Below are 16,248 nucleotides of genomic sequence, written 5' to 3'. Positions count from 1 at the left end.
GCATACTCGTGTGTTTCGTGTTGACGAATTGAAATTTAAAATAGCAAAATAACTCTGTACTTTAATTTATGTTAGTAACACAATGAGGTATTTTAAATAAGCACGCGTTTTGGATACTTCCACGGAACATATCGATCAAAAAAGGTTATTTAGTGAAATGATTACATGCGGTATCAAAAGGTATTTCTTATTAAACACAATATGATTAATGGAAAAACTAAACGAAGTTGCTTTCGGTATATTTCAATTACTCATATGGATTTCAGAGTCATGTATTTATTCTATAACCAAGACATTTTACTTCATGATACACCCTACTGATTCAATTAAAAAGGATAAAACATATATAATTTAATAAATGTTTATTATAAGATGCAAATAAAAAAGACATGCATCAAAAAATATGTGGACGGAATGCTGCAGTGGTAAGAACAATAATACAAGCTGGTATGTGAAAGAGATGTAACAGGAAATAAAATATACGATGTCTGACATAACATCGGTGTCACTTTAGAATCGAACATGCATGACACCAAGAAATGTCAGTGGCAATATTTGAAATTCTGTGTTCGGAAAAGGGTAAGAATAATCACAACATGCGAATGCGTTCAAATTAACTCAGGATTCACATGCTACGAGCATAGTAGAATACACCCAGGTTACCATTAACATCAATGTATAGAAATTGCAAATATGCACAACCTCTTAAGTGAAATGGGTAGATTTCCACTGAGACATTACACTGACTGAACATTCGCAGGTACAAAACGTCCTCCGGCGGTTTAGGCATTTCCGGGTAGGCCTACCTACGCACGGGGAGCGGCGTCGAGCACCTGTATTGACCATCTGCATAGGCTTGTCAACTTAATAAGATTATTTCATCAATGCCGGATTGTCCATTGTGCCCACTGAGGTGATAACAAAAATATTAATATAGAAAAACACCATCAGTTAATATTATATAAGCCTCGTTGTTGAACAGTACAGTTATCAAGAAATATAAAGAACTAGTTGTCTCATTAATAAAAATAAATATATATGTTGACATATAGGAAGGTACAGTTTTGGTCATTTGAAAAAAAAGACAAATATAAAGAACAATGACAGGAATTGTTAATTGCGATAAATGTGTTAAACGCATACAAAACACAACACAACCCTTACGACTGATTGGGTAAGACAAAAGTGTAAGGGAAAATAGGTCGAACAGCAAAAAGCCCCAAAACACAGGTGTTAAACAGGACATAAGTAAGTTGATAAAATCTATGTATGGTATGTTGATACATTCGCCCGAGTTTACCTAAACCAGTGACACGCCGTGTCATTAAACACAGCACCCGAAACGGCGTTTTCCTAATTCTAATCAGAATCAGTTTGACAATAAAACGGATTTACTCTTCAAACAAAAATATTTCTGTAAGAACCCATAACCGGACAATGCATTAGATGTGTACACACCGGGACCAGTCAAGCAGTTCGCACATACGTACTGCTGTCCATTATTAACAAACTGGAGTATGTTGACCCCATTCCCAAGGCTCCATTACGGTCTAAGATGTCCTCTGTGCATGGGTGCATAGTGAGTCTTACCCCTTGTCCAGCGAGCGGAGGGGACACAATGGGGCCCGGGTGGGAGGAGATACTGAACAGACAACATTACAGTGAGCACAGCCTGGCACCCCACACCTGTGAACACCTGAGGGAAGCACTCATACCTGCACATGACAGGAATATAATCTATTTTCAACAAGTAGTTGGTGATCTTGTGAACGTTTGTTTACAGGTGTTATCAAGATCTTGACTACTGGAGTGAACATTTTTCAGTTAAACGCTTTGGGTATATTGATAAACTGATTAAACAGAATGCAGCTTCACATTAATTAATCAAATTAATTGGAAATATATGGCAAACCTGACTTAATGAAGTTGAACCACACAGTGGTGAAGGTTGCAAAACAACAAAGAATGTCGTAGGCCATTCCAAATTTGAGGCATCAGTGACAAAAATGCAATGTCCTATTTTGACCTGTACCATATGTTCCCGTGTTTCTTTCGGGTGAGCAATTGACTTGCCATTTCATGTGTATAAATTAATTTAACTTAACCTAAATGTCAAAGTTAATTGAATTTAATTACATTAATCACTGATGTCATGAAATTCACCGAAGTTGTAGTAAGTCGTGGATTACGTCAGGTCACATCCTGGGTGATGTGGAAGTGGTTGGTCACATAAGAGATACTGTAGATTGGTCGTTTATGGCTGAAAAAATGCTGATGCGACGTTAAATTTTAACTCGCTCACTACTGTAGATTGTGAGTGAGTGTCAAACTCATCTATCTACATAAGAAACAAAATCCCTTTTGAAAATGACTTTAACCAGACGTATAGGAGGGAGCACTGAATGGCTGTGTGACAGTCTGTGACCGCACAGGAGATCACACACAATCACATGAATGAAAGTCGCATATTTTCACATGAAATCACATCAGCGGAAAATCAGTCATCTGCATCTGTAGAATGGGTCTTTAAGCATTCTCTAGGATCAGACCATATTGTCAGAAACACATAGAGGAGACTCTTTCGAGTGTGATTGAATACTTGACAGCAATTTGTGGACAACACAAGAAATGATCATTGGAACGGCCTCAACAGGTGTGGGTAGTGCTTCAATACAGGGGTGGGGTATTAATACCCCTCTAACAATCTAGACTCAGGGAACAATTATTGCTTAACATTTCGCACTGGAGGAATTTTCAAGAATAGATATCACATGAAAGTGTGATCTATTTTTAGCTAAATGTTTTCAAGCAAGACATGTCTTCTTTCAACTCAAGGATAATGAACACTTTTCCTATACACAGGAATGTTGATGTTGTTGAATGTGTTTATGATCTTTGCAAGTGAAGGCTATTACAGCAATGTAGCCAATCTCATTAATATCAGATCTTCTACACCTGGATCCCTCTGCCCAGTAGGTATCCTTTCTGTATAAAAGATCTGAGTTAATGACATTGACAATGTAGCAAATATGTTCCACATATAAATTTCAAAAGTGATGATTTTGATATTTATTTTGTATTTATCAGCAAATGAATTTAAAAAAAACAGTGGAGACAAAATTAGGAAAAACTATTAAAAAATTTAAATGCATGACAAGGAAAACAATGGCGAACAACTTAGTTATTGTATCTACACATTGCACCTGATGAAGTCGCCTTAAAATGTCCTGTATATACAAATGAATAAAGAAGCTGTTATCCATAATACCCCTTGTCAAAAGAATATCCAACTTCTAGTTATCCATAACACTCCTTGTTATATGTATAAACAACTTCTAGTTACCAATAATACTCCTTGTCAAATGTATATCCAACTGCTAGTTATCCATAATACCCCTTGTCTTATGTATATCCAACTTCTAGTTATCCATAACACTCCTTGTCATATGTATATCCAACTTCTAGTTATCCATAACACTCCTTGTCATATGTATATCCAACTGCTAGTTATCCATAATACTCCTTGTCACATGTATATCCAACTTTTAGTTATCCATAATACTCCTTGTCACATGTATATCCAACTTTTAGTTATCCATAATACTCCTTGTCATATGTATATCCAACTTCTAGTTATCCGTAATATTCCTTGTCACATGTATACATAATACTCCTTGTCATATGTATATCCAACTTCCAGTTATCCATAATACTCCTTGTCATATGTATATCCAACTTCTAGTTATCCATAATACTCCTTGTCATATGTATATCCAACTGCTAGTTATCCATAATACTCCTTGTCACATGTATATCCAACTTTTAGTTATCCATAATACTCCTTGTCACATGTATATCCAACTTTTAGTTATCCATAATACTCCTTGTCATATGTATATCCAACTTCTAGTTATCCGTAATATTCCTTGTCACATGTATACATAATACTCCTTGTCATATGTATATCCAACTTCCAGTTATCCATAATACTCCTTGTCATATGTATATCCAACTTCTAGTTATCCATAATACCCCTTGTCATATGTATATACAACTTCTAGTTATCCATAATACTCTTTGTCATATGTATATACAACTTCTAGTTATCCATAACACATCCCTGTAAAAATTTTGAGTATGGAATGTACCGGTAATTATTCAAGTCTGACTTATATTTTTTTTTTTCTTTCAATTAATTTTATATATAAAGTAAATAGTGGAAGGAATATACAAAGCATGAGATATCAGTTTGATTTATCTTGACATATAATTGTTTGTTTTTCAGAGCACAAATATAACACCAGCTGTGTGAAACCAGAAGGCATCACATTCGTCAAGGCACAGGTCTGTGGTTTTAACATGTTTAAGGATGAACAACTTCACATTGCTTAAGGCGAAAATGTCAAACATCTGACAATTTTCTAAATGATTAAATATGCTAAATATGTAATAAATATATTTTTAGAAAGATTAAATATACAAAATAGATAATACATTATTAAGTAATAGCAGCCAGCTGCTGACAAATGCATAAAATACAAAATTTATATAAGAAAATGTTACAAAATACAAAGAAATTAAAGCAATATACTATGTGAAGGTCATTGACCCACATGGTCCAAGTATTTATGAACAAACAGCATGGGTATCCAAACAATACTGTTTTCAGTATTACATGTCCAGATTGACAAGGTGTCCAGACTAAACAGGTTCTGCTGTACAGGCCACACATGGGTGTCATACAAATTTACATGGTTCTTACATATTATTTCATGCCGGATGGGACTAAAATAGTTTTATGCCTAGTCTTCTAGTTTGGGATATTTGATGCAACAATCAATTTTCTCTTTATGATGGTATGCAGCATGCAATTACTACGGAACCGTTGGAAGAGTTACCCACAATGGCTGTGTGAAAAAAAACTGGGGAAAAACACGACAATAAAACAATGCCTCATGAGACTAAATAGTCTTAGACCCGAGACTGCTTTTCGGTCCTCACATATAAAATGAAATGTGATCAGTTGAAACAAGAAACAAAAAGAGTTAATTTTCTGGTCTTTTTGACTTGATTAAGAGAAATCATGAACTTTCAAGTCCTTGTTTTGAAGCAGTGCCTAGCTACACATACCAGGAAATATGTAGGCTCTATCACTTTCCTCAAACAGCACCTACTTAAAACTACTTCCAACAAACTAGGAGATACAAAACTTGAAAACCAATCATATCAAGGAGCCAACACCAACATTACAAAATACACTTTCATTTCCTTGATAGTCTGTATGTATCAATTTCCAAATTTACATAATAATAATAACAAATAATAATAATATAACCTCTATAGCTAACTGTTTGTATTGCAGACATCACATGCAACATTGTTGTAACATTGTTGTTTTTTCTGAGGGCTTGTTACAGTTAACTGTTTGTATCACAAAACATTACATGCAACATTGTTGTAACAGTGTGGTTATTTCTGAGGGCTTGTTATTGGTAACAGCTTGTATCACAAAACATTACATGCAACATTGTTGTAACATTGTTGTTATTTCTGAGGGCTTGTTACAGTTAACTGTTTGTATCACAAAACATTACATGCAACATTGTTGTAACAGTGTGGTTATTTCTGAGGGCTTGTTATTGGTAACAGCTTGTATCACAAAACATTACATGCAACATTGTTGTAACATTGTTGTTATTTCTGAGGGCTTGTTACAGTTAACTGTTTGTATCACAAAACATTACATGCCACATTGTTGTAACAGTGTGGTTATTTCTGAGGGCTTGTTATTGGCAACAGCTTGTATCACAAAACATTACATGCAACATTGTTGTAACATTGTTGTTATTTCTGAGGGCTTGTTACAGTTAACTGTTTGTATCACAAAACATTACATGCAACATTGTTGTAACAGTGTGGTTATTTCTGAGGGCTTGTTATTGGCAACAGCTTGTATCACAAAACATTACATGCAACATTGTTGTAACATTGTTGTTATTTCTGAGGGCTTGTTACAGTTAACTGTTTGTATCACAAAACATTACATGCAACATTGTTGTAACAGTGTGGTTATTTCTGAGGGCTTGTTATTGGCAACAGCTTGTATCACAAAACATTACATGCAACATTGTTGTAACATTGTTGTTATTTCTGAGGGCTTGTTACAGTTAACTGTTTGTATCACAAAACATTACATGCAACATTGTTGTAACAGTGTGGTTATTTCTGAGGGCTTGTTATTGGCAACAGCTTGTATCACAAAACATTACATGCAACATTGTTGTAACATTGTTGTTATTTCTGAGGGCTTGTTACAGTTAACTGTTTGTATCACAAAACATTACATGCAACATTGTTGTAACAGTGTGGTTATTTCTGAGGGCTTGTTATTGGCAACAGCTTGTATCACAAAACATTACATGCAACATTGTTGTAACATTGTTGTTATTTCTGAGGGCTTGTTACAGTTAACTGTTTGTATCACAAAACATTACATGCAACATTGTTGTAACAGTGTGGTTATTTCTGAGGGCTTGTTATTGGCAACAGCTTGTATCACAAAACATTACATGCAACATTGTTGTAACATTGTTGTTATTTCTGAGGGCTTGTTACAGTTAACTGTTTGTATCACAAAACATTACATGCAACATTGTTGTAACAGTGTGGTTATTTCTGAGGGCTTGTTACAGTTAACTGTTTGTATCACAAAACATTACATGCAACATTGTTGTAACATTGTTGTTATTTCTGAGGGCTTGTTACAGTTAACTGTTTGTATCACAAAACAGTCAATGCAACATTGTTGTAACAGTGTGGTTATTTCTGAGGGCTTGTTATTGGCAACAGCTTGTATCACAAAACATTACATGCAACATTGTTGTAACATTGTTGTTATTTCTGAGGGCTTGTTACAGTTAACTGTTTGTATCACAAAACATTACATGCAACATTGTTGTAACAGTGTGGTTATTTCTGAGGGCTTGTTATTGGCAACAGCTTGTATCACAAAACATTACATGCAACATTGTTGTAACATTGTTGTTATTTCTGAGGGCTTGTTACAGTTAACTGTTTGTATCACAAAACATTACATGCAACATTGTTGTAACAGTGTGGTTATTTCTGAGGGCTTGTTACAGTTAACTGTTTGTATCACAAAACATTACATGCAACATTGTTGTAACAGTGTGGTTATTTCTGAGGGCTTGTTATTGGTAACAGCTTGTATCACAAAACATTACATGCAACATTGTTGTAACATTGTTGTTATTTCTGAGGGCTTGTTATTGGTAACAGCTTGTATCACAAAACATTACATGCAACATTGTTGTGACATTCTTGTTATTTCCAAGGACTTGTAACTGACTGCTTGTATCACAAAACATATCATGTAACATTGTTGTAACAGTGTTGTTATTTCCAAGGACCTTTTATAGGTAACAGCTTGTATCACAGAACAAAACATGTGACATCACTGTCATTTCCAAGGATTTGTTACAGCTGACTGCTTGCTGTATGTAATGCTGTAAACTTCCTGCTAACTTGGACTTCTCCTATTTGAATATTTTAACTAAAAGGAGTTGAAAGGAGTCTGTTTCTCTATTGTTTTTATATTTTGGAACATAACATACATTTATCCAAAGATAAATAAAATAATAAAGGCCCTATAAAAATGCAATGCTAACTGACCTGCCTCAGGTGTACGCATATATGTAAATATATCAAAGTAAATGCAAAATGTTTTGATTCAAATGTACAAAAAGGTACAATAATTACTTCTTTTGACATTCCTAGTACTTTCTTCTTCAATAAATAAATAAATACAAACTTATGACATTGCACAAAATTCATACTAATAGAGCTCTTTATCTGGGGATATTCTACCAGTAATCTAGTAGATATTTCATCATTGCTTCCTCTTCCACAAAGTGATCTAAGCCCATGACCATGACACAGACACAACACAGACTTCAGTAGACACAACACTCCTCTCACTGACACACAGGTGTTTACTCTCCTATCATCTTTTTTCCCTTTTTCTTTCTTTTTTGTTGAACGCTTCACTCAACGTTATTCCAGCCTATGACAGCAGTCTGTAAATAATAGAGGCAGGACCAGACAATCCAGTGATTGACATGAGCTTAAATCTATACCTGCAGCCTTCTCTCTCAGTGAGGACTTCTAGGTCATAAATTGTTTTGATATGGAGCATTTTCCATTAACCAATATTTGATTCAATTATAACATTTTGTCATCTTTTGTGCATAAAATCATTAACTCAATGTTAGGCCATGTCACACTTAATTATTAGTTTTACAGACAAGTGAAAATCCAAGTAAAAATAATTATCAGCAGTATGCAGTATAACATCTCTCTGTGTTTTTAGTAAACAAATATATATCTTGTCTTCAATCAAAGCTGACAAATTTCTGTTAGCCTCCTACCTTGGCACGTTGACCAAGAAATCATGCTCCAGAAAACAAATTAAAAGAGTGGTATGTCCTCATCAAGACAAAGTTGACCCAATGCCACACAGTAAACAGGATGCTCCATACTGTGTTTGAATCATTGTATCTTAAAGTACTTCATAAATGTAGATTATTATTTTTTTGCTTTCATTCCTTTTTGTGTAACAGATACCTTTACTTATCCCCAGTGATGTTGTTACCTACATGAACAAAAAACTGAGCTCACTGAGAGGAAGGGAGAAGCCAATAACAGTTTCTCTGTAACTTTGAATTGTAACACCATTAAAAATGTTCCGTTTGTATAAGATGGGATGAAGGATCTTGTAAGAAGTTTCTGGCAAATCCCAACAATCCATCAGTTGTGTAGGTGAAGTGTGGGTTGGTGCTACCCACGTTGTCAGCGTCGTCGACAGGAGGGTAAAAGGCTGCATGATGGTGGTCGTGGGGGAGGATCAGACAGATGCGTGGGTAGTGAAACAGGCGAGGCACGTCCGACTCCACTGAAACCATACATCAAAGCTCAGAAATGACAATGACTAATGACAGAAAGTTAAAGGTGGACTCTGCATAAATCAGACTGGGGCTGCCAATTTTACAGATTCAGGAGTAGAGACAGAGAGTGCTATGGACATTACTGATAACTTTTTACATCAAAAAATGTTGATAAACATAATGTGTTTCCAGATTTTAGGATATTATTGAGTATTCAAGAGTCTGGAAATTTCATTTCAACTGCTTTAGCCGCTTTTAACAGTATTCCAGTTATACCATGTCGTGTCAGCCTAATGTGGCAGGAGAGCCGAAAGTGATGCAGGTCTCAGATGTTTACCACTTCGGTGAAACCCATGAGCACAGGTATGGTGCTGACAAACCTAACATAATCAGGGCGAACCGGGATTCGAACCCACAATCATAGGTTTCTGGCTTGCCCAATGGACCCAACCCTGCACAGCGAATCGTGGCGCCTTAGACGACTGGGCCACCCGTGCCCCATCTGGGCATTGTAAAACACAAAAGTTATCAATACTGTTCTGAAGCTCTCTCTCGATCGATCATGTCGATGTGAACTATCACAGTTCAAACAAGACATCACTCTTAAATAATATGACATCGCTCTGTAATGACAAGATATCACTCTGGAATGTTTGTTTGTTTGTTATTTAACGCTGCACTTAGCAATATTCTAGCTCAATGACAGCCATCTGTAAATAATCAAATCTGGACCAGACAACCCAGTGATTGAAATCATGAGCATTAAGCCACACAATTGGGATACAATGACATGCATCAACCAAGTCAGCGAGTCTCACCACCTGATCGTGTTAGTCACCTTTTACGACAAGCATAGTCCCCTTTACGGCAAGTATGGGTTGCTGAAGACCTATTCTAACCCGGATCTTCCCGGGTGCACCCTTGAATGGCATGACATCACTCTGGAATTCTATGGTGTCATGATACAATGGAGTGTGCCATATGCTTTTTAATTTATAGCAGAATGTGAAAAAAAACTTCAGATAAATATTGATCAAACTTGATATGTAATTAAAGTGGTATCCATTCTCCAAGTTGAATGGCACCTATTTTCCATATCTGTGATTGAGGACACAAATATGCTGATCAAGAAAAGCATTCATAAACATTGATAAGTCAAAAGAATGTCCAGGATTCAATCCCATTTAACTTTTCTCGGCCAATCATATTACAGCCTACTCTCCCATTCATTTTACAATCTGCTATATTCTACATGTGATAGATCAAGGACATGAGGTTGTGTTCAGCATAACAGCCTCATCAGGTATCCTCATAGATATATTAATGTCAATGTCAAAGTAACAAATATTATTAATTTAGGTGAGGTAAAGTGAGGTGAAATGGGGTTAAACATCGCATTCAAGATTACTGCACTTATATAGCGACGTGCATGAACATGTGTGTGTCTGGCTGCTTGTACTAGCCCAGACTAATGAAGATTTCATAGTGCTGTCCCACTGAGATACCAAGCTGCATTTTAACATGAATTTCCCACTCACACACAGTATATTGACTCTGAGCCGACCACTCCTTGTTTTAGCCCCTTTATGCCGAATGCCTGGCAGAGTAACAACAAGTAGTATCTAGCAACATCTTTCAGTATGATCAAACCCTGGACCTTCTGCTCTCCGGCAGACACTCTATCCCCTAGACCAAGGAGGTGGTCTATTAATTTAGGGACAAACAATACAAGACTCATACGCCTCTAGCCTTCTAGTTTCAGAATGAATGCAGTCTGGTGCACTGGACACAACACCAACTCTCTTGATAGATGCTGTCACAACATGTAACAAAGCAGCCATCATATAAACATCATAAACCATCTTTAAATCTTCAAAACAAGTTTTTAATAATAACAAGCGACAAGGACAGGGTGGGACATCATGCCCCATATGCAGAAGATCATGGTCTCCAACAACCAAAACACATTAAATATGAAGTAAATACCTAGACATGCAAACCATGCCCTTCATATAAACCATCATTACTTTTTATGACAAATAAAATGTTTTGAAATTAGATCTTTCAGGACTTTGTGTGACTGTGCTGGAAGGCCATTCCTCCACCTCCATAATATACATACCACAGAGAACACAGACATAAACAGGGTACCCTGATGGTAAATGATGAACCACTTCTAAACCATATACAAATTACAAAATCACTTTATGCACAGTCATCTTCCAAAAACAAACATATCTCATAAAACCATAAAACTGCCCTAGTTTTATCCCACTTGCATGAGTCGAATTTAAATAAACCTTTCTTTATAATTACAAACATGGATAGTACGGTCAGCCATGGGGGTGCGTTGGATAGGACAGAGATCCACGGCATCTACCTTGGTGCGATCTCATCTGAATCCACGCTTCCCATTGGTCCTGTTCCTGCCTTCCATGGTGTCCATGCGTCATGATCTTAGCGCTATGACTTTCCCCACTCCCATTTGGAACATAGACTTGACATGGCGGACGACAACCGAAATAGGCTTCACACATTGTACCCATGTGGGGTATTGAAGATGGGTTTTTGGCATGACAAGAAAACACTTTAACCACATCGCTACCCTGCTCCATCTCAACATAGACTTATCATAGTAGCAGCGTCAAGATGACTTCGTTAAATGGGCAAAGATGCTTGCTGATGAATCTAATATAAGCCTTCACCATATTTGAATTTTCAAATTCAAAATGGGATCGACTGCTCAAACAGTTGTATTAACACATCCTCCTATGGCACGATTTCAACTGAACCCACTCATCCCATTCGTCCCGTCTTCAATCATGTCCTCAGTTACATCCAGAAACTGATCCATCCATGATGACAGTAATATCGCTAAGATAGTTTTGTGGAACAGGGCTTAGATCTATTTGAATTTAATTTAAGAAATTCCAAGTCAAAGTACCAAAATAAATGGGGAGTTCTGAATGCAAAAACACTAAATCAATAATTTAAAAAAGTAAAAAGGAAAAGCATGAAATACTCATATACCCGCCAGTATGACAAGTCCGGTCTTAGTCAAAGTCTTTGCCATGGAAGCATAAAAAGTATGTTTTTGAAAAATCCCAAACTATCAAAAGGCACCAGTTCACCACTAGACCTGTCTATGTGCCAAGTTTGGTTAAGATATCTCTCATGTTTTTTTAGTTCTGCTCCGGAAACGAAACATGATGGACTGAAAGTCGGAAGGATGGATGGACAGCACCCATTTCTATAGACTCTATCCCTCTTCCACTTCCTGGCAGGGGGAGTATAAAGAATCAACATTATATATCTCTTGGTATGATCAAAACATAAGTTAATTTAACTAAAGACTGAAAAATATATAAATGCAGCTGAGAACACAATCGCCCACCATATTCGTCTACTTCGGCTCAGTAAAGAATGTGTTTCACTACTGGATCCAATTAACCTGTGTATAGATGCACAGGTCGACTACATGTCACGCAGATCAGCTGCACTGCAGCAGAATGCACTTACAACAACAGTGTGAACAAATAATGCATCACTCAAACGTCTGTGTGTGAAGATAATGGACATATTCATTGCCTTCATTTAATAGTGCAAAATCAGGTTTGATTTTTTTCCTATTTTGTCACAGAGAAAGATTGTGTCTACACAATCCTAATTGAACATGTTTTTATGACTGCTAAGTCAGTTTAACTTAATACTAAACACACCTCCCTCAGTTCTTACTGCCTCCCACTGATAATGATGTCACAGACTCGGGAGTATCCAGGAATGAAGAGAATCTCTCCTGTGTGTCTTTTGAAAAGAAGTCGATAAAAGTTTAAAACTCTGATGTTTGCTGAAAAGTTGCTGAAAATGTTGTTTTCTGAACAATAATTATTATTGATAATATGTAAAAAATGTTCTTATTTAACACTAGGCTCTGCACAGATGCATGTTTATAGTACAGGGTGCTATTTGATAAAGCAATCGTAGCACTACGGCTGTCGTAATTCTGTGTTCAGGTGTGGAACTCCCGGAGTTACAATCGTCCTACTATGATCATTTTGTGGAACGGGCGCCTGCACTTTAAACATGCATCCATACAGAGCCTAGTGTTAAAGAAGAACGTTTTTTACATACTGTCAATTATATAATTTGTAGAAACCAACATTTTCAGCAACAAGACAACAAATAAAATATAATTACACCACAGGATCCTGCCTAAAAGTGCTCTTGTCATAATGCAAATAATTGGTCCGACCACTTCCCCGGGCCTACTGACTGAAGTGGAACACGTATTAGCCGATTGTTCCCAGGCTGGAGGAAATGAGAACTGGCTGTTTGATCTTTGATATTATAGTTAGATACCAGAAACAACATTTCATTTAACAGAAACATCCTTGTGAAGTGAGGCAACTGTTTGAGGTGAACCTGGGTATTCTTATGGCAATATGAATATACTACACTATGTACACTTCAATAGGTAGTGTATGTGTCCTTCTTAGAGTGAGTGAGTTTTGTTCAACACTGCTTTGAACACTGTTCAGTCAACTGCATGTCAGATTACTGTGGAAAGAAAGCCCTATGTTATGCAGGTCTTAGAGTGAGTGAGTGAGTTTTGTTCAAATCTGCTTTAAACATTGTTCAGTAAAGCTCTGTATGTCAGCTTAAAGTGGGAAGTGGTGAGGTGAAAAGTCACGTTCAAGATTATTGCACTTATATGGCGACGTGCATGCACGTGTGTGTGTTTGTGTGGCTGCTTGTACTAGTCTGGACTAATGCAGATTTTATAGTGCTAGCTCACTGAGATGCAATGCAGCTGTTTAACATGAATACCCTACTCAGTATTATGACTGAGCTGACCAGTCCTTGTTTTAGCTCCTTACTGCCAAGAGCTAGGCAAGGTAACAAGAAGTACCATCTTTAAATGTCAGGGCAGATGCTCTACCACAAGACCATGGAGGCAGTCCCTGAAGCATGGATAGGAAGGAATCTCAAACAACTTCTCTTTTCAGCTTGTCGATACAACATAAAATTAAGTTTGATTGTTTATTGTTTAACAGCCTACTCAGCAACATTCCACCTGCATGACAGCGGCCTGTAAATAATTCAGTCTGGACCAGACAGTCCTGTGGTTGATATTATGAGCAACAATCCACGCTGTCAGGGTACGATGACATGCAATTAACAAAGTGACTGATCCATGGACTGACATTTTGAACTTGAATTCAAACTAAAGTGGGGGCACGGGTGGCCCAGTCGTCTAAGGCGCCGTGATTCGCTGTGCAGAGTTGCATCCCTTGGGCACGCCAGAAACCTATGATTGTGGGTTCGAATCCCGGTTCGCCCCAATTATGTTTCTAGGTTTGTCAGCACCATACCTGTGCTCATGGGTTTCACCGGAGTGGTAAACGTCTGAGACCTGCATCACTTCGGGCTTTCCACCCACATTAAGCTGACACGCTGTGATATAACTGGAATAATGTGAAAAGCGGCGTTAAACCAAACTCACTCACTCACTCACTCAAACTTAAGAATGATTGTACAAGCATACTTACTTTGTAGGCTTACATTTATTAACTGCATTGTACTTGTATAATTGTATACAATCGAAATGTTGCATATATCTAAATATTGTATTATAATATATGTTTTCAGTCATCAAGTATGACAGCATACTGTTTCATAAAGTAAATTATCCTAATTGCCTATCAGGAAATAAGCCAAACTAGACACAATATTTCATATAGGTTCACAGGAATCACGGGAGAGTCCTTGTCAGGTATGGACAAAGGGAGATAACTGTGACAGGTTGCTGTTTATCCCACATGAGTGAGTGAAATGTGTTCACACATACTGAGGTATTTTACATCCAAGGAATCAACCCATGTATATGTGATGATGAGCACGCACACAGTCCCTAGTGTGTTCCCGGTTAGAAGTGGGCCCCAGCAACCTGTGCTGGTTGCAAGAGGTGACCAAACTGATCAGCTTGTCAGGCTCAATAAATTGGTTGAATGTGGATGGATGGATCGTTGCTCATTATATCAATTACCAGATTGTCTGGTCCGCGCTCAATTATTTACAGGCTGAAAATTGCTGAGTGTGGCATTAAACAACAAATGAAACAAATGAAACATAACATAGACAATGCTGAAGTGTTGACACTGGAAAGCAGACAATCTCTAGCAGACACCTATTTTTAATTATCATCTAATTATTAATCAGCAGTTTTAATTAAACATTTTTAATTTTTAAACCATATTAACCAAATTAGCAGTAATACACATCATGATCTCCTTCGATTTAGTACCAAATCAAGCTGAACCTAACTAACACATACGCTCGATACGCTAACCTGCCATTATGTAGAACTACAGAGTCTAAAACTTACATCACTTTATTAGAAGAATAAACAAAGTGTATGCTAGAAATATGTAATATTTAAACATTGAATGAAGTGACCTTAAAACAAATATAATAATAATAATAATAATAATAATAATAATAATGGAGATTTCTATTGCACCTCACCCACAAACCATTCACAGATGAAGTAAATGATAACATCACAAAGTTCATCCATCCAGATTGACAATTCATTTTTCGCTGAGGAAAACGAGGAAAAGGATGCTTAATTCAAACAAAACATTCTCAGAAAACAGGAAAAATTGACCAGGATAAATTTGATGTAAAGCTAACAGTAAAAAAACAGGAAACATCTTCCTTTTCACCAACTGCAAACAAAGAGTATGATGGCACCCACCTGATGCCTTCTTGTGGTACCCTGCTGGTACAAACCTTGACACCCAGTCAGGGTACAGATCCACATCCACAGTCATCACAGCTACATCCTGATACAGACTCGTACCCACATCCATCAACATCTGAATAGATTCATTTTCCTCATTAGAATTTGGATTATAATGTTTCATTATCAGCATGCAGAAATTTAGCCGATATGCCTGCAAGAGTTATGTCCCTTGTTTCAGATATCCTCTCATGGTGGAAGTGGAAGCTTTTCTGAGTGAATACCCTTTGATTCTTAGTTCACTGATCATAGATAATGGCTGAAAACAATTGATCCGATATACATGCAAGGACTCTGCTCCATATTTTGCAATCCATTTTTAGTACAGGACTAGATATATTAGTGGCTTGTGAAAAAATTGAAACATTACTTGTGCCCGTTATTAAAGTTTGAGTGACCAAGTCAACCAAAGCTACCACATTTCTAGCAATCCGGGTTGACTAGATTCAACCTTGGTTAACCAATCATTTTTAGACATTGCAG

The 16,248-nt window shown here is 36.9% G+C and overlaps 1 protein-coding gene across 1 annotated transcript in view; it reads right to left on the bottom strand.

Moving 5' to 3' along the window:
• Positions 1 to 347: 347 nt before the first annotated feature.
• LOC124111597 overlaps positions 348 to 16,248 on the bottom strand; it is a 47,691-nt gene continuing 31,790 nt past the window's right edge. The window contains exons 21-22 of the mRNA XM_048399646.1: positions 15,721 to 15,841; positions 348 to 8,971 (exon numbers count right to left, since the gene is read on the bottom strand). Of these exons, the coding sequence (XP_048255603.1) occupies positions 8,754 to 8,971; positions 15,721 to 15,841 (339 nt within the window). The 3' untranslated portion in view covers positions 348 to 8,753. The remainder of the gene's footprint in view (positions 8,972 to 15,720; positions 15,842 to 16,248) is intronic.

This window comes from Haliotis rufescens, unplaced genomic scaffold (genome assembly GCF_023055435.1).
Source record: "Haliotis rufescens isolate VD_foot unplaced genomic scaffold, xgHalRufe1.0.p SCAF_2, whole genome shotgun sequence".
In the NCBI taxonomy this organism is placed as follows: domain Eukaryota; kingdom Metazoa; phylum Mollusca; class Gastropoda; order Lepetellida; family Haliotidae; genus Haliotis; species Haliotis rufescens.
The sequence above is the reverse complement of the archived record's forward strand: the minus strand, read 5'-3'. Positions and strand labels throughout refer to the sequence as shown.